This window comes from Hesperophylax consimilis, chromosome 3 (assembly GCF_061612785.1).
Source record: "Hesperophylax consimilis isolate HC1 chromosome 3, BYU_Hcon_1.0, whole genome shotgun sequence".
NCBI classification, from domain to species: domain Eukaryota; kingdom Metazoa; phylum Arthropoda; class Insecta; order Trichoptera; family Limnephilidae; genus Hesperophylax; species Hesperophylax consimilis.
Window position 1 is genome coordinate 8,178,803 of NC_142838.1, and position 21,225 is coordinate 8,200,027.

At 33.9% G+C, this 21,225-nt stretch overlaps 2 protein-coding genes across 3 annotated transcripts; both read right to left on the reverse strand.

Annotated features, from left to right (window-relative positions):
- Positions 1-468: 468 nt before the first annotated feature.
- On the reverse strand, positions 469-13,899 carry LOC149424888 (ATPase inhibitor mai-2, mitochondrial-like). 2 transcript variants are annotated; one of them, XM_089650847.1, is made up of 4 exons: positions 13,501-13,564; positions 11,228-11,246; positions 5,457-5,592; positions 469-1,669 (listed from the first exon to the last, which is right to left on the reverse strand). In XM_089650847.1, exons 3-4 carry the CDS (start codon positions 5,589-5,591, stop codon positions 1,535-1,537), a joined length of 270 nt encoding a protein of 89 aa, XP_089506973.1. In that variant the 5' UTR covers position 5,592; positions 11,228-11,246; positions 13,501-13,564; the 3' UTR covers positions 469-1,534. The 2 variants fall into 2 exon arrangements, with proteins under 2 accessions (XP_089506973.1, XP_089506972.1); XM_089650846.1 differs by lacking the exons at positions 11,228-11,246; positions 13,501-13,564 and adding an exon at positions 13,581-13,899.
- Positions 13,900-14,163: 264 nt separating this feature from the next.
- LOC149424889 (ATPase inhibitor mai-1, mitochondrial-like) lies at positions 14,164-18,746 on the reverse strand. Its single transcript, XM_089650844.1, has 3 exons — positions 18,610-18,746; positions 16,030-16,165; positions 14,164-14,780 (listed from the first exon to the last, which is right to left on the reverse strand). The coding sequence occupies exons 1-3, from the start codon at positions 18,663-18,665 to the stop codon at positions 14,643-14,645; spliced, it is 330 nt and encodes a 109-aa protein (XP_089506970.1). The 5' UTR covers positions 18,666-18,746; the 3' UTR covers positions 14,164-14,642.
- Positions 18,747-21,225: the final 2,479 nt, after the last annotated feature.

The following is a 21,225-nucleotide window of genomic DNA, read 5'->3' on the forward strand; positions in this document are numbered from 1 at the left end:
TCCGGTTAACCTTGGGTTAAAACTTTAAACTGCATATATGTACATATGTATGTATTCAGGAAAAGTAAGGTTACTTACGTAACATATTTAACATAGTTTTTGTTTAACCTATTTAACGTAGTAAACTATGTAACCTATTTAGCCTAATTTGTGTTTCATCACTTTATTTCACTTTTTAAAGGCGCATTGAATTGTCATTTTGATGATTTATCCGGTCTCTCCTTAATTTATTCATATGGGCATACAACAGTGTGCAAAAACTCCATATTCGCAGCGATACATCCATAGGTCTGAGTATTCATTAAAAAGAAAATTTATTAATGTCACCAATAATACCACCCATACATCGGGATTGCTTTGAGTGGGTTAACACATTGAATCAATATTGAATATAATATTTTCCAGCTGCATAGTGCCTAACAGCAGGAAAATAACAAGGGGATATTGAAAAACAAGTCTCATAATGCATAATATTATGAAGTAAAACACTTTATTTAACAAATCAGTACAAAATTATAACAAACTACAAAATAACATCGTGAATACAACAAAAGTAAACAGATAATGATTTAATCAGAGGGGAAAAATAACTACGTAGCCAGTCACTATTATGAAAATAATATACATTTTGTTTTGAAAATGTGTGACTGTGAAATCTTAAAGCCTAGTATGCACATTCGAACATTCTTACACGATCGAGTAAACCGATGAGTAAGAACGAAGGCGCGAGGCCGTGTCCACACAGTTTTACTCAACGAGATTGGCTCAACTGGTGTATGCCAAACAGTTCGAGACTCAGCATATCTACGATGCGGAAGAAACAGTGGCTTTGTCTACGCGCAGATAAGTCACATAGTACATACATATTTCCACATTATATCCTGCTGATTATCAAAATCATTTAATTTATCATTGCCAAAGTATTTTTTAAATTTATTTCTATATAATATTTACAGGGTTCACATAATTATAGTTTAGTATATAATCAACTTTTGGAAATGATCCCCGTTAATTACAAAAATCATACCCATATATAAGACAATCAATTTCACATCACAATAGATTATCTGTAATATTGCATTATCTAGCAACTGGAAGAACTTACACAGACCTTAAATATTCTGCAATAATTTCAAAGCAAGTCCTTTGTGAAATAATACCTGAAACATGTGGAGTAATCCACAAGGTTTTAAAGGACAATACACATGTAACAATACAGCATATATTGTTACTTGTGTATTGTTACACGTAACAACAACCACATGGCTCTGCGCTGTGCCGTTACTAACTTACTCTATGTATCATTCATTCCACACTCTAGAGCTTGGCTTGATGACTCGAAGCGAGTAAGAATGAAAGAAAGTAGAAGTTTCAAATCTATTTAAGCCATGAGTTTTGCCGTCCACACGGTGATTCTTACATGACATCGAGTAAAACCGTCGAGAAAGAATGAATGTGCGTACTCGGCTTTAAGCAAGATCCCACCCTACTCCTACAAGTGACTACAAACTGCGAGCAAGTTAGCAAGATTTACTTATCCAGAACTCTGTTTAAGTTCTTCTACTTTGTTCTGGTTACCTTCAAGAGCTTTCTCTTTTCCCTGTACTTGCTTCTCCTGGGAGGTTCCTTCAGAAAGATCCATCTTCATTTTAGCCACCTGCTCCCTTTGCTGAAAATTATAAAAGAACCATTTAGAGTACACTTTATTCTGGATACGTTCAACAGAATACCGTGAAAAAAAAACAGTACATACCTACATTATGTTACGAAAATGGGAGAATTCTAATAAGAATGGATTTAGCAATTATGTTATGTTGGCCATGTTATGTTAACTACAACTAGGAAACTTTACAACTTACAACTCACATTGGCTGCTTTTGGGTTTGGTCTGATTCGTACATTTCATAATTGACAAACAAACTGCAGACACAACGATTTGGTTCGGAGGGCTGTATGATTCAACACTGCAGAGTTATAATTAAAAACAACACAAAGGGGTATGTTTACAGACTATTAAATCTCCAAGTAAAGTGACATCAACTACTGGCAGCTAAGATCTCCACATTGATACACTCCAGACTCTGTAAGATTATCATAAACTATTTGTTTACGCCTGTCAATATTGATTGGGTTCATCCAGACAGCACGCAACTAGCGCAGGAGGAATGATCACAACTTACCATATATTGAGCAATCAATTAAATTCGTACACATTATTTTGCCCTTTTGACTGCAGAATTATTTATCTGCTGGCCAAGATCAGCTGTGGACTGTGTGGAGAGAGCTAATCCATATTGACTAGACCCTTTGATTATTTATTAAAGCAAAAGTATTCTAGTAAATATATCCATACATAGTTAAACATTTTATGAAATGATATTTGGTATTCATTTTGTATCAGAAAGGAGCAGCCAATAAGGTTTATGTACGAAGATGGTCTGAAAAGTTTCCGACCTCAACACAAAGTTGGCGGTACTCGTCAATAAAAGCTAGTGAATGTAGATGTGCATCTTTTGACAGTTACTCACCAAAGTTTCGGCCATTTTGGAGGTGCAGTTTTTAGTTGACAGTCGTTAGAGTGAGTCGATGTGTGTGTTTTTGTGAAAATGGAAAAAATTGAGTATCGAGCTGTTATTAAATTTTTGTTTTTGAAAGGCAATACGCCTACGCAAATCAAAAATAAGTTGGATTCTGTGTATGGGGATTCTGCACCATCATTTACCACAGTGAAATTTTGGGCAGCTGAATTTAAACGTGGCCGTAAGAGCTTGGGAGACGATGAACGGGACGTCCAAAAACTGCAACTACTGACGATAACATTGCTAAACTGCACCAAATAGTGTTAGACGACCGCCGAATTAAAGTGAGAGAGATAGCAGAGGTTATAAAGATGTCCAAAGAATGTGTATGTCACATATTAAAGCTGTCCGCGCATTGGGTGCCGCGTTTGCCCACGTTAGACCAGAAACGTGTTTGAATGAACATTTTCAACGCTCTGTTGGCGCAGTTTACCCGCAATAAATCCGAGTTTTGGCGCCGATTAATTACTGTAGATGAAACTTGGATACACCGTTATACGTCCGAAACAAAAATACAGTCAAAACAGTGGACTGCAAAGGGGAGCCGGCTCCAAAAAAAGCAAAAACTGTTTTTTCAGCTGGGAAAGTGATGGTGACTGTTTTTTGGGATAGTCATGGAGTTATCTTAATTGATTATCTTCAAAAAGGAAAAACTATTAAAGGAGCATACTACGCATCATTACTTGACAAGCTGAAGGTAGAAATTGTGGAAAAACGGCCACATTTACAGAAAAAGAAAATCCTGTTTCACCAAGACTATGCGCCATCTCACACCTCAGCGGTTGCCATGGCAAAAATCCACGAATTACGGTTTGAACTGCTTGACCATCCGCCTTACTCAGTAGATCTAGCCCCAAGCGACTTCTTTTTGTTCCCTAATCTAAAAACTGCGCTCGGAGGACAGAGATTTTCGTCAAACGAGGAGGCAATCACCTTTGTGAACAATTATTTTGTAGAGAAAAACGACGAGTACTATTTTGACGGGTTAGAGAGATGGGAGCATCGCTGGGAGAAGTGTGTAGAGTTACAAGGAGACTATGTAGAAAAATAAATAAAAAACTTAAGAAAAAAATTCTTGTTTCATTGTTAGGTCGGAAACCTTTCAGACCACCCTCGTATTATGTTTATATTTATTTTAACCGATTCCCCTAGTTTCACTTGAAAATTTCACAAATTATCCTACAATACCCTATTTATACTCCATAATATTTTTTTTCTTCTTTCCAAATACAACAATTTGTATCGATTTTAATTTCGTAATTATTTTTTACTTTGTAACCAAGTTATATTATTTTTTCGCAAATGTACACTCCTCTTCCATCCCCACAAGCAAATGCTTTTAATGGAAGTGTAGTATAAATTAAAACAGTATGACTTGTAAACATTGTATATTTATTGTATAAAACACAAATATTATAAAACACAAAAAATATTTTTGGATTTTTAATACTATTTATTTGGTTACAAAATAAAATAAATACGATTATTATACTACAGGAGACACGAATAAGATTTAAGATTTTCACGGCCAAAATACGAGGCGTATCCAGAAAGTAAGTGTACTGAGGCTCTCACGACGAAATGAATTTTATTTTCGACATGTTGGCTACACTTACGTGTAGCCTGACTCTTCCCCTCCGCAACGAGACCGGTTCAAGGTCAGTACGTTGAGAAGTGTCGACGCAACAACACATTTCGTGAAAAATGTCAATCCAATCTCCCGCCAAGTGCGAAATACGCGGCGTCATCCGTTATCTTGTTTGGAAGGAAACCCTCCGTTTGAGGTTTATAATGAGTTGAAAACTACATATGGTTATAAAGCTATGAATCGTACGAGTGTGTACAAGTGGTATCGCGAGTTTAAAAACGGATCTCACCTCTTCACCCTCTGCCAAAAAGTTCAAAACCACAATTTCAGCCAAGAAAATCATGGCATCCGTGTTTTGGGACAGTCAAGGCATAATTTTTTTTAATATCTGCCTCAAGGGGAGACCATCAACTTTGCAAGATACTGTGAGACCCTAAAAAAATTGCGGAAGGCGATTCAAAACAAGAGGAGAGGCATGCTGACAAAGGGAGTCAGCCTGCTGCACGACAATGCCAGACCACACACGGCCAACGCCACGTTTAAATAGGATGTCCTGAACCACTCCGCGCATTCCCCTGACCTAGCACCTTCAGATTATTTTCTCTTTACCTCCCTGAAGCTGTACATGGGTGTAAAAGGGTTTTTAACCGACGAGGAGGTAAAGGAGGAGGTGGAAAAGTGGACGAAGGGGTTGGCGGGAAACTTCTTCGAGGGAGGCATCAAAAAGTTGATACCCCGCTTCACCACCTGCATTGAGAGGAATGGCGACTATGTCTAAAAATAGCTTACATATGTACTACGGTAACCATGTAATTTTTTTTTTTCAATAAAAAAAATTGTAACCTACAGAAATTCAGTACACTTACTTTCTGGATAAGCCTCGTATTATAGTGGTTTATCTTTGGGGTATTTTGCCGAGTCGCGCTACCTCCTTCATTAGTTAAGCCAACGTTTCGGATAGCATTACAAAGTCCATAATCACACATCTTCCCTCATGGTGGACACTGTAATGAAATATTGGCTAAAGAAGGAGGTAGCGCAACACGGCATAATACCCCAAAAATAAACCACTATAATACAGGAGATACGTTTTGCATCGGCTTCAGATTGGAATTTGTCCCAATTAAAATTAAGCGGAATGTTGTCCCAGATAACCGAAGTGAATTAGTATTAGATTCTGTTCCTTCTGTTTCAGCACAAATAACGAACCGGCTGTCCCGATAAACTGGTCTACCAACTAAGCAGAATCGACTGTATTTATCTAATCCCAATGATATGATATAATGTACCTGCAAGTAGAAGTATTCCTCTTCATTGGCAACCTCCATCTTCCCGAAGGCTCCCCCAGCAGCCCGGATGGAGCCCCCTCCGCCACCTCCACGCCCTGCCCCCGAACCTAGCTCTCCCAGCCCGCTGGAATTCATCCTAGAATCAATTGTATCAAAATTTTATCACAGTTGGCATGACAGTAACCACCAGGCATTAAAACAATTTTGTTTCATTCCAATTCTGTTGAGGTACTAAAATTCACATTTGTAAAACTAGTTTCGGTAGTTGTTGTATGGGTAAGTTCGTAAGTAATGTGAAATATTCCTGCATAATGCGTAACATTATACAAGTTCAATAAACACTTAAATTTCAAGATTGGAACTACTTATCATATCAGACAAGATAATTTTTATTTTTTTATCTCAGTAGGAAAAATTAAAAACTGTTTATTTTGCTATAATTCAGTCTCTACTTTCCTACAGTATAGTTGGCTGCGGATCCTGCCCAAAGGCTAATATAGAACCACTTAATTTTCCCTGAAAACTGATTCTCAAAGTTATGTATAAGAAAAAAGTCACATATCCAACACAGTTACTTTATAAGGAATGTAATGTCAAGAGTGTAAAACAGCTATCAAAGAAATGCTTTGAAGATTTTTTAATAATATTATTATTGCAAAAAAATGCAGTAATTTCGTACTACTAGAATTGGCTCTGAACTGAAGTTTGTGGCAATTCGGACTAAATCTTTATTCAGTCAAAGAAATTATTTGTATCAGATTCCACTAATTTTTGATAGCCTTCCAGAACATATTAAGAAAGTCATCTAATTCCTTGTGTACTTTTTCGTTCTGGCCCAGTATATAGCATGACAGAGGTGGTGCTGCTAAATGAAATCTCTAGGTCTCTTGACATTTTCAACATTGGCCTCTAAGGTTTCAAGAGTTATTTTAGGCTTTAATAATAATAATAATAATATTTGGATGATTTGTATAGCGCCGTTTTTATGCAAAATCACTTCAAAGGCGCTGTATAAATATATAATACTTTTCTACAATGATCTATGTTATTACTAACTGTATATGGAGATAATATACAGTACAATACTTACCTGGTAGATCACATGAGATTAACACTTAATTAACATTAACAAATTGTTTATTAGCGAAATTTAGATACAGGATTTTGGACATAATTGGAAATTATATAATAATTTTAATAATTAAAATGGGATATAACTGGACTTTCTCTCAGGAATGGTATATTTAATTTAAGGGCATGACAGATTAAAAAGGTAAGTTTTTAGTTTAGACCTGAATTCTATTGGACTTCTTATGGATCTTAGTTCCGGAGAGAGTTTATTCCAAGCCTTTGGCCCAGATACTCCGAAAGCGCGATCACCAAAAGTTGCGCTTAGGTTCCATCAGTCTGCCTACAGCTGCTGATCTAAGAGTTGACTGCTTCAGACCAAATATTTTAAGTTATGTAAATTATGACATCTGTATTGTAATAGGATTATGTAAATCTGTAATACACAATAATATAAAAAATTCAAAAAAGATTGTTAAATTATTTGTGTTGGCCGAGGATTACAAACATGTTTTTTAATCTTTGTCGTTTTTAAATGAATGGCATAGTGTTTTATATATACCTATACTTTTTTTGTCCTTGTCCTTTTAAAATTAATAGCATAATGTATTTATATACACCCTACACGTTTACTAAATTATAATTAAATTGGCTGGAACTGGCGTCCTTCAGCTAAATAGGTACCATGTAGGTGCCCATTATTTGTAGAAACATTAATGTAGCAGTATTGTTCTCTGAATATATTATTTTATAAAATTATTAACCTCAACACAGGCTTGTCCTAGTAAGGTTGAAATTTCAAATGTAAACAATGATACAATGTGAAGAAACAGTAAAAACTAAGACAAGCGATAAAATAGACGCCAAAATTACTTTTTCAAAATGTTCATTTGTTTTACTCAAATGCTTGAATGAACAGAGTGAAGATAAGATACCGAAATAATGCACATAGTTTCACTGAATTAGGTCCAGTGGACATACTTCAGGGGCCTGTTTAAATACATATTCTTCGAATGGCTATCCTTCTAGCAAAAAATTAGATGCCCTTATATAATACTTAGGAAACCATATGACTCCCCTACTGAGATATTTCGGGAATTTAATGTACCATCTATCACAGAATTGTATAAGAGAATCACCTTATATCAAATTTATAAAGATTATTTTATTTATAAAATTCACCCCTCAGATAGCATAAGCAATAGATTTAAAACTAATGGCTTAATAGCTATTCCTATGCTTAGAACGACCACGGCTCAGCACCACTATTCGTATTTAGGTGTGAGATGGTATAATATATTATTGTTCAAAAATAAAATTAGTGTAACCGAAACTGTGAATTATGAACAGTTCAAAAAGTTAATTAAGTCCCTAAAATTGGATAATGATATATTGTACCCCTAATTTTCTTACACTTACTCAATCTGTAAAAAAAATATATATATTAATTTAATTGTCTTTAAAAAACTATTTTTCTAATTTGTGTACCTGATATATTGTACCCTTAATTTCCTCACGCTTACTTAATCTGTAAAAAGATATATTATTTTAATTATCTTTAAAAACACACTTTTCTAATTTGTGTACCTATGTTAATATTATGTTTGTATTTATATCAAAAGTTTTTGATTAAAATTTAAAAAATCATTAGAACTAAAGGTAAATACTCCTCCCATAAACACGAGCTCCTGGAGCTCAACTTATGGACTAGTAGAATAATAACGAAAAAATTATATATATAAGTCTGCATATTGTTATCATTTATAATGTTAAATAATTTACAAGAAGTAAATAATAATTATAAAATTATGTAAATATTTTTTTTGTTCCATTGGCATGAATATAACATGTCATGTATTTTTATAATGTTATTGAAAAATAATTTGACAGGTAAATTTCTTATTTTTAAAAGTAATGTCTGCGCTAGTTAGTCATAAAACACAACTCTTTTTTTTATAGGTTCAAATCACACACAGGGATTTTGGTTCATTCCGATCATTGCCAAGCCGAGCTTGTTTTAGTACATTTACAATAATATAAATAAATTGATATTGTCCCTAATTTATTATCAAACCTGGAGAAAACAATAGCAGAATAGATGTGAGGAGAGATGGGCCCTTAATATTTACATCACACAGAAGTTGACTGATTACGTTACTGATCTTTTGCCTAAGGCATTTAGTAAACTTATGTATATCACTGTTGTCGTTTGATAGAAATAACATAATGGCCTCCGTAGTGATAGGTAAGGCTCTCGACTAGCAATTCGAAGGTCGCGGGTTCAAATCCCGGCGTACACAAGTAAATTTTATTAGATGAATTTGTGTTATTTCACAATTTATTAATTCAAATATTATACAATATACTTGCGGAACGGTCCAGAGTAGAAAATACTCTCAGTATTACCCTGGTGTAAGACCACCATTCAGAATTGAAACATTGCTTGAAATGGTTTTAGCTATCTTTGGTGACTAGATCTGAATAGCCAGGTACTCCACCTTCCTCTTCCCCATATCCTTCTCCTCACCATCTTCAGCCTCACAACATTTCCCAATTCGGGTGCCATAGTCTCACTGATTGGGAGGTGTTGGGCCTCTTGTGCGGTATTCAAATAATTTATTTTTTTAAACACGAGACCGGTATTATATTTTGCCAATGCGCTGGCAAACATTATTACTGTGCTTTACGCCCTGTCAGAAAGGGTGAGATACCTTTGTATAAAAATAAACCAAGCATAGAATGACAAAGAGACTATCAAAATAGACACATTGTAAGTGCTCATCTAAAATTAGTACAGAGAAGTTCAAGATAGCATTGTGATGTGATATTGCATTCATAAGATCTCGTCTATTGCTTTGAGAATAAAAGAAAAATAATTCAGGGTCGATAACCAGGAAACTGGGAATTAAAAAAAATATATTCTCCAGCAGTCGGTGGCCCAGTTGACATCGCGTTTGGGTCCCACCCAGGCGTAGTGTGTTCAATTCCCCAGCTGGCTAAGTTCTCCACCACAACACAAGCAACATTTTCCGCTTACCGTGGTGGTAGTAGAAGATTTTCAAATATTGTCAGGTTATTTGTAACCCGGGAATTTTTGTCTTTCTTTTTGTTTTTTAACCCTAGATTCACAACCATTCGTCCCACAGACCGCGCAAAACGTAAATTTGTTTCTAGTGTCTCGAGTGAAAGAGATAGAATGATGATCTCTCAAGTACCTTCCTAGATCGCTTGTTCATTAGTAAAGCGGGTTCGCTTGCCTCGCAGTGAAGTCTTGTGGACAAGTTATAGACCTTTGAACGTCTGAGAGACGAATGTTTATGAATAGTGTAACTTTTGACGAGGCTGAAGTTATTTTGAAAACATTGTTTTTGATGAGTTCTGGTTATACAAAGTAAAAGTAAGTATATGATATAATTCTATATTAGTTATTATTTATAGTAACATCTTTTTTATGTTCAAAATGTATTATTGTGTGTATTTTATATCAAATCTTTTTATTTTATTTTAGAATGGATGATCGGCAAATTGATGACTATTTGAAACGTTTATCTGATTCTGGTGATGATGATTTTACCAGTCAGCAAAAGGATGTAGAAATCAGTGATGTCGAAGATTATGTGGAATTAGATGAAATGGTCCCGACAGATTCCGACAGTGATAACGACATGGTTACGTAAAAGACCCGAAATGCCAACTTTGAAGAGATGCCCAAAAAGGAAAATCACACCTGGTCTAAGTGGTACTCAAAAAAAGGTTTGTGGTTATTGTGATCATAAAAAACGGCACATGACAAGGTTACAATGCAAGCAATGCAAAAAGTATATGTGCATGGACCATCGCGGCCTCATGTGTGTGGAATGTACCGATGAAATTTAATTTTAGCTCGTTTATTACTTTTTTGTTATCTAATTAAACATATTAAAGAGTGCCATACTTAATTTATTTATTTTATTTACAAGTACCCCAAAACTCGTCACTTAAATTTAGTCGTCTGTGAGATGAATGTTTATGAATAATGTTCCTCTTAGATAAGGTTATGAATCTAGGGTTAAAAGTGCCTTTGTTATGTTCAGGGGATTGAGAGTGGAGTATATTTTTCAAGAAAGGAAAGAGTGAACCTGGGTCTGGAAGAGACCCATGTTGTAGGAGGGAGGAAACATGTTGAGCGAATGTCAATTGTGTGTTGGGCAAGAGTTTTCCGGCTATGCATCAGTACTGAAGGGATTAATGATGCAAGTTCCTCGGAGCATCACTCATTAAAATTCTGGTAGAAAAAGGACAGCATTCCCACCTGATGTCCGTGCTCCAAAAACTGCAATTCGTTTGTTAGGATAGAGGAAACAGAGAATTTTATAAGGTATTTTGGAGCCCTTGACCAGAGGTGGCTGCCAAATTGGGCAGTGGACACACTTACAATTTGTACACAGTCAGCATTAGCAGGCCTTATATGTACAGTGTACCCAGCTGGTTGAAAATCGATATGGAATTTAAATCACACAGCAGGAGCGGGTACCGATTCAATTAATTTTCAAAGCAAGTGAATTGAGATATTTAATAATATTGTAAAATTTATTTACAATATTATTCTTATCTATCTATTATTAGATTAGATTCAGTAGATGGTAGTGCACTTTCATATTTCCTACTTGAAAGCAAAGAATATTTCTTTAACAAAGCAATAACAAAAATAGGTATCTACTTACTTGCAAGGCCTGCGAGTCTGCTTTGTATAGGGTTGCCATCTCTAAAATTTGGCAACCAGGACAAGAGGCGTGAAAACCCCGGATTTTAGAGCCCATAACCCGGACATGTCAACAGGTTATTTTAAACACAATCAGTGTAATAAAAACAGTTAAATGTCATAAATCACCTTTTTATTTATTTTCAGACCTTAAAATTGAATTTTGTCATCTTTTATAATCATTTTAAATGTACCCAACAAAACAGAATCTTATTACAGTTTGTTACACATTGTTTTCATAATCAGTTAGAATTTTTTAATTCTAAAAATAAAACAAAAATTATTAATATACTCTGTTATAAAAACTAAACCTTATTAAAATATGAAACTTAACAAAATTCAATTAAATTTTTAAACAAAAATCTTAAAAATACTGAAACCATTTTAGTATTCAGTCTTACAATTTTTGAGGTAACTCTTTTAGCTGAATAATAATAATGATCTTTAAATTTGTATCAGCAGCCATTTACACAACAAAATACATACCTCTTAACATAATATGAACTAAATTCAATCTTCTTTAATCTTAAGCAACAAAACTGACCCTTTTTAAAGTTTAGACTTACTGGAATGTAAGTAACATTATTAATTTTTTAAAACATATATATCCATAAATATCCAAAACTATTCTCATTTATACCACCTTAAATTTTAATCAACAGCCTTATTACCTTAACATGGGCATTAGCCTAGTATGGTTGTAAAAAAAACATAACAATTGTAATTTCAAGAAATCTATGAAATAATAAAAAATAAAAATAAAAATTCTACGCTTCTTTTACGTAATAAAAACAATCATAACTTTAACTACAAAAATTAATAGAAATTATAGCAATTGTAAGTACATTATTTGATTATCTAGCTATTAAAGATTTTTCCTCAGCCTCTTGCCTTTTTACTTTTCAGTTTTTTTGTATTTATCACTCTTTCCGATAGCTTTTAGAATATCTTCCATTTTTAAAAGGAATTTTTAAAAATCAATGCAGCTGTATTCTTGGAAATTGAATTTAATTTTAATTACTCACGAGATTGTTTCTACGTTTAGTAAATTTCTTTCATTTGTCCATTGTTGTGAAATTATTGAGAATATTCTCTTCACGTTGGCATTATGAGCCGGAATGCAAAAAAAAATACTGTGTAATTTTCAGCAATTCCGAATATAAATTCGCATTTGGTGTTTTAAAAAATTGTACCCAAAGTTGATTTGAATTTAAAAGCTTATCTTGTTCAGTTAGGTTTTGACTAAAAGCCTTTAAATTCACCCACTCGTCAAATAATTTTGCGTCGTCAATATCTATGTTTTTGTCTTTTAAATAAAGAACAGTGTCTTCAATAAGAGTCCATTCTGTGTTGTTATTAATTTTTGGCAAAAACATCCACTCAAATTTCTCAAATAGTTTTAACGGTTGCATCCATTCTTCAATGTACGTTTTGATTTTCTTGTAGAAGTGATGCGAGCATTTTATAAACTCTTGTTTCGTGTTTTCATCTTTATTTATAATACTCTGAACATTCAACGGCACGAAACTTTCCTTAATTCGGTCATCTAAGCTTTTTGTTATGAATACAAGTATGCTTCTGGTTTTAAGGACTGAATTATCACTTTTCTCTAATTTCTGTATTTTTGAGTGAACGGTGTGCATAATTGAGTGTATGAGAAATAAGTATGCCCCCGAGAGAGGATTTTCAAAAAAACTGTTTAATTAAAACAGGTGGCCTTTCTATGCTTTCAAAATAATCTTTTAATGGACGGTAGAGCTTCAGGAGTCGCTCGACAGCTTGAAACAGGCTTAGCCAACGCGTCTTGGAATGATACAGAAGCTGTTTATATTCGACCTCAGCTGTTTCACAGAATTCTGAGCTTCGGTTCGTACTGTATAAGTGACAAAAAAATTATAAATTTTTAAGATGATGGATTCCACGTCTACTGGCAGAAAATCACATCCGTGGTGCACTGCGTTGTTAATGACATGGGCAGAGCATCCCACACCAACCATGTTAGGGGTTTAGATTTTCTTTCAGCTTGTGGAAAACATTGTTTGTTCCATTTGGTTCTATTCCACCGAAGTTTGTATTGCAATTATCTCCAGCAAAGGCAATACATTTAGTCAAGAGGTCATGCTGGCCGGCCCAAGACTTTAAACCCGGACTACTAATGAAACCCCGCCCGGACGCTCCCCGGACGCCTTCTAAACTAGGACAAATCCGGGGAAACCCGGACGGATGGCAACCCTAGCTTTGTAAAACACTTAAAATAAAATAAAATCTGGAATAATGCGTAAGATTGAAATTGCGCACATGAAAAGTTACTTTACCTTATATTGTTAATGACCGCTGAACAGATCTTTGCAGGTAATTTAAATAGCTTTTCCATTTTTATCACAACTTTTCTGTGTTCACAATCTGAGCTTCTAGAATAGAATGGAACAAAATAAACAACACGCTGGCTTAGCCGATAGATGGTGGTAGATGGCCGGTTGTTTTCTTCGGTTTATTATTGTATTTAGAAAGAAGATGAGGCGTGAGACATCTGGTTAGAATAGACGCGTAAGGAACAACATTGTCAAATAAGTAAGATGAGCTACCGCGTGTACGAATTTCGTCGTAATCTTCCGTAAACTTCAACATTTTTAATTACGGACGTTTCCGTCAACTTGAATTTAATAAGGCACTTTACAAGCAAAATACTTTTCAGATTTTCTTCGTCCACAAATTAGTACAAATACGCAAACATTTTTATATTTTGCCATCGTGAGCTTTTGACAGCGTTTATATATCAGATAAAGCTTTTACGGACGATTCAAAGATGTCGCAATATTTTTTCAACAGTCGCTTCTAGTGCACAATGTTGTCCAAAGATGTCAGGAATGCTTTTAGACAAAAAATACAACGCAATATATTAAAAAAAAAACTTTTTATTAATAATAAATAATAACCTTACTAAGGACTAAAATACTCAATAGATTAAAATCTTACAGCCTTGAATAATAACAACCATTGTTCATGTTGGAAATACACACCGTACCAATACAATAACATAACAAAACTTGTTGTCTTGTGACTAGATAACAAAACTCAAACTAATCAGTAAAAATGGGTAAGTAGGTATATAAAAAATTAACACATTTTACCAAAATATTAGATAGTCGTGTTGACAAATTACTGAAGAAAAATGTTTGAAAATACTACTGTGATTTGTACTATTTGTAAGTGAATGCAATGATAATTATTGATTCACATGAACGTTTTAAAAAGTGTTAAATTCTTAAAAATTATTCAAAAAAAGAAACACATATAATGAAAACTTCAATGAACTATCCCAAAATCAAACATATCCTCCTAGGGGGAACAGTGTAGAAGGTAAAGATGAGAAAGGCTTATTCGCTGCGCTTGTCAAGTTCATTAATTCTGTTCCTGTGGCGTTCCAAAGCTCTTTCGTGTTCCTTAATCTGCAGCTTATGGAAGGTGACTTCATGAGCAAGCCCTTCCTTCAACAGAGCCAATTTCAAACGTTGCTGAAAACAATTCACTATATTAATCAAATAATAAATGCAAAAATGTTGTCTTCAAATAGTTATTATCACAATATTATTGAACGTAATAAAATCCTCAAATGCATTAGCAAATATAAATCCAATTCAGAGTTTGTGCTCACTCATTTTCACTTATTACTCTCTCACACTTTATTAAAGACCTCAAAAGTTGGCCTAGTGGCGGGTTCGGACGTTTCAATTTTAGTTGATCAACTTTTATTGAACAACAAGATTTCTAACCAAGAACATGATCAAATTTGTTAAATATAGGTTCACACTCGTCAATATGCTTTCAAGTGGCGAGTTGATCAACTAAAATTGAAATGTCTGAAACCCGTATAAAGGTACGGATACATTTGCGAACCGAAACGCGAGTAGAGCCACGAATTACGGAAAAGGTTCCAAGCAAGCGGCGCTTCGTGCCATTTGCGGTTGCTTCGTTCCTTTCCCATAAGTTGAGGTTCAGCTCGGGAGTTCGGCTCGCATATGTATACGGAGCATAAGAGAAGAAATTTTAATTACACACTGCAAATTATCACGTGTGATTATCAGTATTTATTCCAAATATTTTAGCCTACGTGTACTGGACCCTTAGTTTTTTTGTTATAATTTTATGCTTATTTGAATTGTTTATAAGTTTATTATTTATGGATGTAAAAAAAATGTTTTCCAATAAAAAAAGAAAAATTGAGAAGACATTAAAAGTGTTGCTTAGATTTTTTCTTGAAGTCGGTACTATAGCTAACTACCATAAAATAACATTCTTATCATTATGGCATATCAAAATATACAAATATAAGTATTATTCAACTTTAAAAACAAGTTTTGAAGACTTTTTTAACTTCGATTTTTTTAAACAAACTTACAAGGCTGCAAATATTGTTGTAAGCTGTGACAATAATTGACTTACTGAAGTTTTGAATAGCCAAGTCTATCAAAAACATAATATAATATATGTAGTTCAAAACCCTTTTGCCCAAAAGCAATGACGCAAAATTCCCAAATATTTCAACAGACAATGTCTAATGTGCAAATTGGTAGCATTATGTTTAAAGTTGTCTCTACAATTTTAATTGTTTTTGATAGTAAGAAAAAACTCTTTTTGTTGATGATATTTCACTAGAAAAATATAATTATGGCAACCACAGACTTACGAAAAGTTATCCAACAATGTTTTTTGAGAATGTCTATTTGATGGAAAAAATATTTTTATTAGAATAAAATTAATTACTTGCTTGTTGAAGTATTGCTCTTCATGCGCAGCCTCCATCTTGCCAAAGGCTCCTCCGGCAGCCCTGATGGAGCCTCCCCCCCCGCCCCCCTGACCAGCCCCCGATCCAAGTTCTCCTAGTCCATTGGAATATAGCCTGGAATATGATATTTTAAATTAGAAAAAATATTTCATAGCTTTACTTACAACTTGACACCGTTAACCTTGCAGTCGGTGGCATCGTTGCTATATCAATGTATCTAAAAAAGAGTTAATTTGTTATTTAGTTCACCATTTAGTCGTACGCAAAATTAATTTTATAAGATACGCAAGGGTTTCAACTTCCCGGAACCCAGAGCCAGTGGATTATAACTGAGCTGGGGGATTGGAAGGAGAAAGGAAAGAGGAAGGCTCTGTGCCTGGTAGAATCTAGTTGTTCAGGACGGAACACTAAACATAGCTTTACGTTTCAAGTAGGTACCGTTTGGATTCTGAATGGTTGTTATCACACATTATTATCTTCCATTCTCACTGTGGGGCAAAGTGCAAAGAAAATTAATGTTTTTATTAAACACATCTATTTGAATTTAACTGTTTACGGAAATTAATTAATACAAATCTTGGAAGCAGAAATTAACCCATTTTCCGACATCCGACAGAGCTGAAACTCAACAGATAGACTCGTTGTCGATGACAATGCATTGTATCATTATATCTTGTACATGACATTACAGCAGTTAATATATGAAGTAAATGTCGGTCCTACCCGATCGTAATTTGGCTAGGTTGTTCGCGGTTGACTCCAGTCCCTGGGAAGGAAAGTACAATCCATTTTTTACGTTTTAAAAGACTTAAAGTAGATGTAATGTAGTAAAAGTACGGGTTGTTTTTTTATTATGTTTAAATAACCGTTTACTCTTTTTACTCGTTGGCCTCGATTCTTGACGAAGTCATTCGGATTGGAGAATCGATACTCAGATCTCTTGAAGTGCTTAGCTTTCTTAAGTGATTTTGTATTAAATGATTCATTGCTACATAAAATGTATCATCACAATATAGTTGTTGTCACAAAACACACTTGTTTTTTTAAAATACATATTTAAAGGTGTAAACCAGCTGATAACAACAAGTATTTGTCAGACAATGTGACAAGCAAACCTTGGTGGCTTAACAGTTAAGTGTTTACTTGAGATAAAAAAACATAGTAACCAACTACTTAGTAATAATGTAATAAGTATTTTGACGAAATATTATATTATGGATTTAAACACTTTCATTTTTCTTTTAATTTACTCGTAAAAGAAATGCAAACATTCCCGGGTTGAGAATAACCTGAGAATAATTTTAAAATCTCCTACTACCACCACAATAATCTTATATTGGACTTAGCCAGCTGAACAATTGAACCCGCGACGCCTCGGTTGAACCCAAGCGCGATGCCAACAAAACAAAAAAATGCTTTAAAGGAAAAAAAATCGATTAATTAAGGTTTCCAATATCTACATACACATTTGATAAAGGCACCCATTCAAGCATTCCTTAATATTGCAAAATAATCAGATATTATAAGGAATGCATTATTATGTTTTCTATTGTTTCATTTGTAGGTACTTATCCTAGGAATTCTTGAGTAGATTGTATTGAGAAAATGGGAGGAAGGAGGGGTACCTAATTATTGTTGAATTCACATTTAGAAAAATACCTACAAAAAATCCTACCTACCCAGATAAATACGTGTTGTAGGTAGTGTGGTTATTAATAATATAAGACAGAAATGAGCAGTATTTTTAGTTTCTATTTAAAGTTTTAAATAGCCGAATAACCAAATAGATTAAACACAATTATTTTTTTAGTAAAAGTGTAGTAAGAGACTAAAAAATGTAAATATAACAAGATTATCATACGCGAAAAATGGAGCTACAGATCTGGCTTATGACAGAGCACTGAAAATGCATGATGAGATAAGAAGCTAAAAGTGTTAAAATTAAAGGAAATATAGGTACCTATTTTTGATACGAATGTGAATATTATTAAAAAATAAATAGTAATAACCATGTAGACACATGTTAGATTATGTGCCATGTAACATGAACTAACTCAATAAAAAATCAATACTGCATTTTTAAATTTAAAAAAAATATATATTTTCGACAAACTGAGTTTGAAAAAAGGCAAACATGTCGAATTCCGCTGCAAGATGCAGGTTTCTTTTAAAAAAACAGTGGTGACAACTATTTAAGAAGGGGGCTTAAGTCTCAAATTCACAAAATAGGTTTTTAAGGTATAGTTTGGGTTATTTTTAATAATTTATGCGTATTTCTTAACCTGAGAACTTAACTTTGAGAAAAAATGGAACTTCAATAATGCATCTTTTACCATCTCCCACCACGTAAATAGTTATTTCTTGTAGTAGTTAAGCCGAAACCATGTGATATTAATATATTTTTTGCTTACTAAGCGTGCAGCGGAATTCGACAAGTTTATCAAAAAAAAATTAAATGTAACAACAATCTGTGAATAAACGTATAAAATTTTAAAAAATATTTCAAACGTTAATTTTAAATAATTATATAAATATTTAAATAATATGTCTAAATTTACCTTATATTGTTGATGACTCTGTAAGCTCTTGCAGGTAATTTAATAACTTTCTCCATTTTTATAACTTTAGTTTAGTGTTCCGTGTTGACAATCTCACTTCCAGAAATCGAATGAGGGACGCAACAATACAATGCTGTTCAGAAGTCGGACGTTTTTTGTTCAGCATGTTGATTTGGAAAGAAATCAAGATATTAGTTAGGAGCAGGGTTGCCAAGGAATAAATAATAAATTGGTAATAAGGAATTCCGTTTTTTATAATATTTAATATCTTATTATTTTCATAGATTTTAAAGTTTTTTTAAACTCGTAAAAATGGATTCAATAGTGTTGTGGCCCAATATTATGTTTTTGCACCAGAAGTCGAGGCATAGGTTATCAATATCTCAATGGAGGACTTAGAAAGCAGAGGATTACCGTACTAATAAAAGTTTTTTTTTATTTTACAAAACTGACAAACAACCGTTTACTATACGAAAATGATTGTTTATCAGTTGTTTAAAGTTTATAAGACGTTTTTTTTAGTAAGGATATATATCCTGGGTGGGAGGGACACCGCGCATTTGTCCACTTAGCTACCAACAGATTAAATTAACGTGATTATGTTTGATGAAGTGGCGAGGAGCGGATTCGACAAAACTGACGCGCTGCTTAAGTTTGTTTATAACAAAAACATCACTCTTAAGGAGCCAAAAAATTTTAAGTCTAAAGGTGGGTCTCCAGCGACAATATTACCACAAACACTTCATAAAATGTTTGCACAAAATTGAAACATTGAAACAGGGCCGCAATGTTATTGTTTTAGTCCGATGTTTAGAAAACATTTGGCCGCTGGAGACCCGACTTAAAGGCATTAACACAATGTTTTTGTTTTAGTCCGATGTTTTGAAAACATTTGGTCGCTGGGGATCAGACTTTAAGGCAAAATGTTTTCAAAACATCCGAGTAAAAAAAAAACATTGGGTCAGGTACATTGTTTTTGTGGCCCTGCCCCAATGTTCTTATTTTAGTCGGATGTTTTGAAAACATTTTGCGTTAGCGTTGGTGCTGTTGTTTTATAACCAAAAGGGGAAGGGGGTTCCTAACCAACAACGTAGCGTGAATTAAATAGAGGGAAATTAGGAGGAAATCGAAAAACTTACTCATAACATTAACTACTCCAAAGAGGTTGTTTCCCAAGTGAAATTTCATGTTATTTCCATCTTGTACAGTATTAATTAGAATTAGAGCATGATGTATTACACTGATGACAGAAATGTTTGATTTTTTGGAAATACCGAATAGTAGGTACTGAAGATATTATTACAAAATGTAAAAAAAATAGGAGAATCTAGCCGGCCGGGCTGGCCAATAAGAGTGTGACGTCACGGTACATTACATGACCGGTACGGCAGTGTGCGGTACTGCCATTCGAATTGTGAATTGCACTGAATTGTTTCTCGTGACGTCACGGGTATTTTGGTCAAGTTCATTTTGAAAGCTTATAACTTCGTAATTTTTGAAGATATCGAAAAACTAATATTAGTGTAGGCATTTATAAACTCTTTAAATGTAATACGTATTCATCAAATTAACTAGGATACGACATCATTGTATCTACTGTGGCAACCATGTGGCAACCCTATACACGAAACATTTTCTTACCCTAAATAGTCTAATTATTTTTATATTAAATATTTATTTTAGTGTTGTTTACGTGCTCTTTTGCGCTACACAGTATATGCCGGCTGTATACACTCGCCGAGACTACGATAACATGTGGTCTAACGAACTCGAGTTGGAGTTTTTGGAATTTTATCAAAGATAATCGTTACATCCACGACGCGTGATTGTGCGTAAGCGACGAAATTAACGTACCAGTTATGGAGTTAAGAAGCGGGATTCAACAAAAAATAATAATTAATAGTTTTTTCTTAACAGGCACTGCCTAGTTGAGACTAATGTTGACAAGGTCATTGGACGTACATTGTAGGTACTTGTCATATTATTACAAATCATTGTGCATGTATCCAATATCCATGGATATATTATTTGGCCTAATAGTGTCACTTATATTTTTTTAATATAAAATATACAATAAATAAAATAATGTCTAATAATAAGAATTTTTGCCTTCGCCACGGTTTGGTAAATTTTTTGTATAGTGTATTTGAAAAAAATTATAGTAGCTAATAGCACAAAGACAAAGAGTAGCAGAAGCCTCTAACGTCACTTCCATCTTACAGGCAAGTATCCACTTATATACACTTGAAATAATTCGGCGAGTGTACTGGACATGGTGAGCTCTCGACGAGTGTGTACAGCCGGCATTAGATTACTTTCGAAGTTTTTTGATACGATGTTTACGATAACAAAGTTATTAATAGTGGCAAAACATATTATTGAGTCACAATCTTTTAAATGTAATAATAATAACGCAGAATACGATAAATAGCTTCTATAAACGGTTTAGAGAATGTTTGTGCGTCAATTTTTTTTTCACAGAGATGTCAGGAACTTTTCACGGTTATTATTATAATTTAGGAAAAGCACGCTGATTTATTCATGAGAGCATTATTATTATTATTAGCCTTGTCATGGTGCACGTAACTGCGTTTTTTCATGCAATACGCGATTTAT

What these genes read in the sequence shown, in the direction of transcription:
- LOC149424888 (XM_089650846.1), bottom strand. Translation starts at nt 13,639, where the DNA reads ATGGAAAAGCTATTTAAATTACCTGCAAAGATCTGTTCAGCGGTCATT. An exon ending in GCGGTCATTAACAATATAAG is followed by an intron (nt 5,593 to 13,580) that starts GTAAAGTAACTT and finishes AATTGATTCTAG; the next exon opens with GATGAATTCCAGCGGGCTGG. An exon ending in AGGAATACTTCTACTTGCAG is followed by an intron (nt 1,670 to 5,456) that starts GTACATTATATC and finishes TATAATTTTCAG; the next exon opens with CAAAGGGAGCAGGTGGCTAA.
- LOC149424889 (XM_089650844.1), bottom strand. Translation starts at nt 18,665, where the DNA reads ATGGAGAAAGTTATTAAATTACCTGCAAGAGCTTACAGAGTCATCAAC. An exon ending in AGAGTCATCAACAATATAAG is followed by an intron (nt 16,166 to 18,609) that starts GTAAATTTAGAC and finishes ATCATATTCCAG; the next exon opens with GCTATATTCCAATGGACTAG. An exon ending in AGCAATACTTCAACAAGCAA is followed by an intron (nt 14,781 to 16,029) that starts GTAATTAATTTT and finishes AATTGTTTTCAG; the next exon opens with CAACGTTTGAAATTGGCTCT.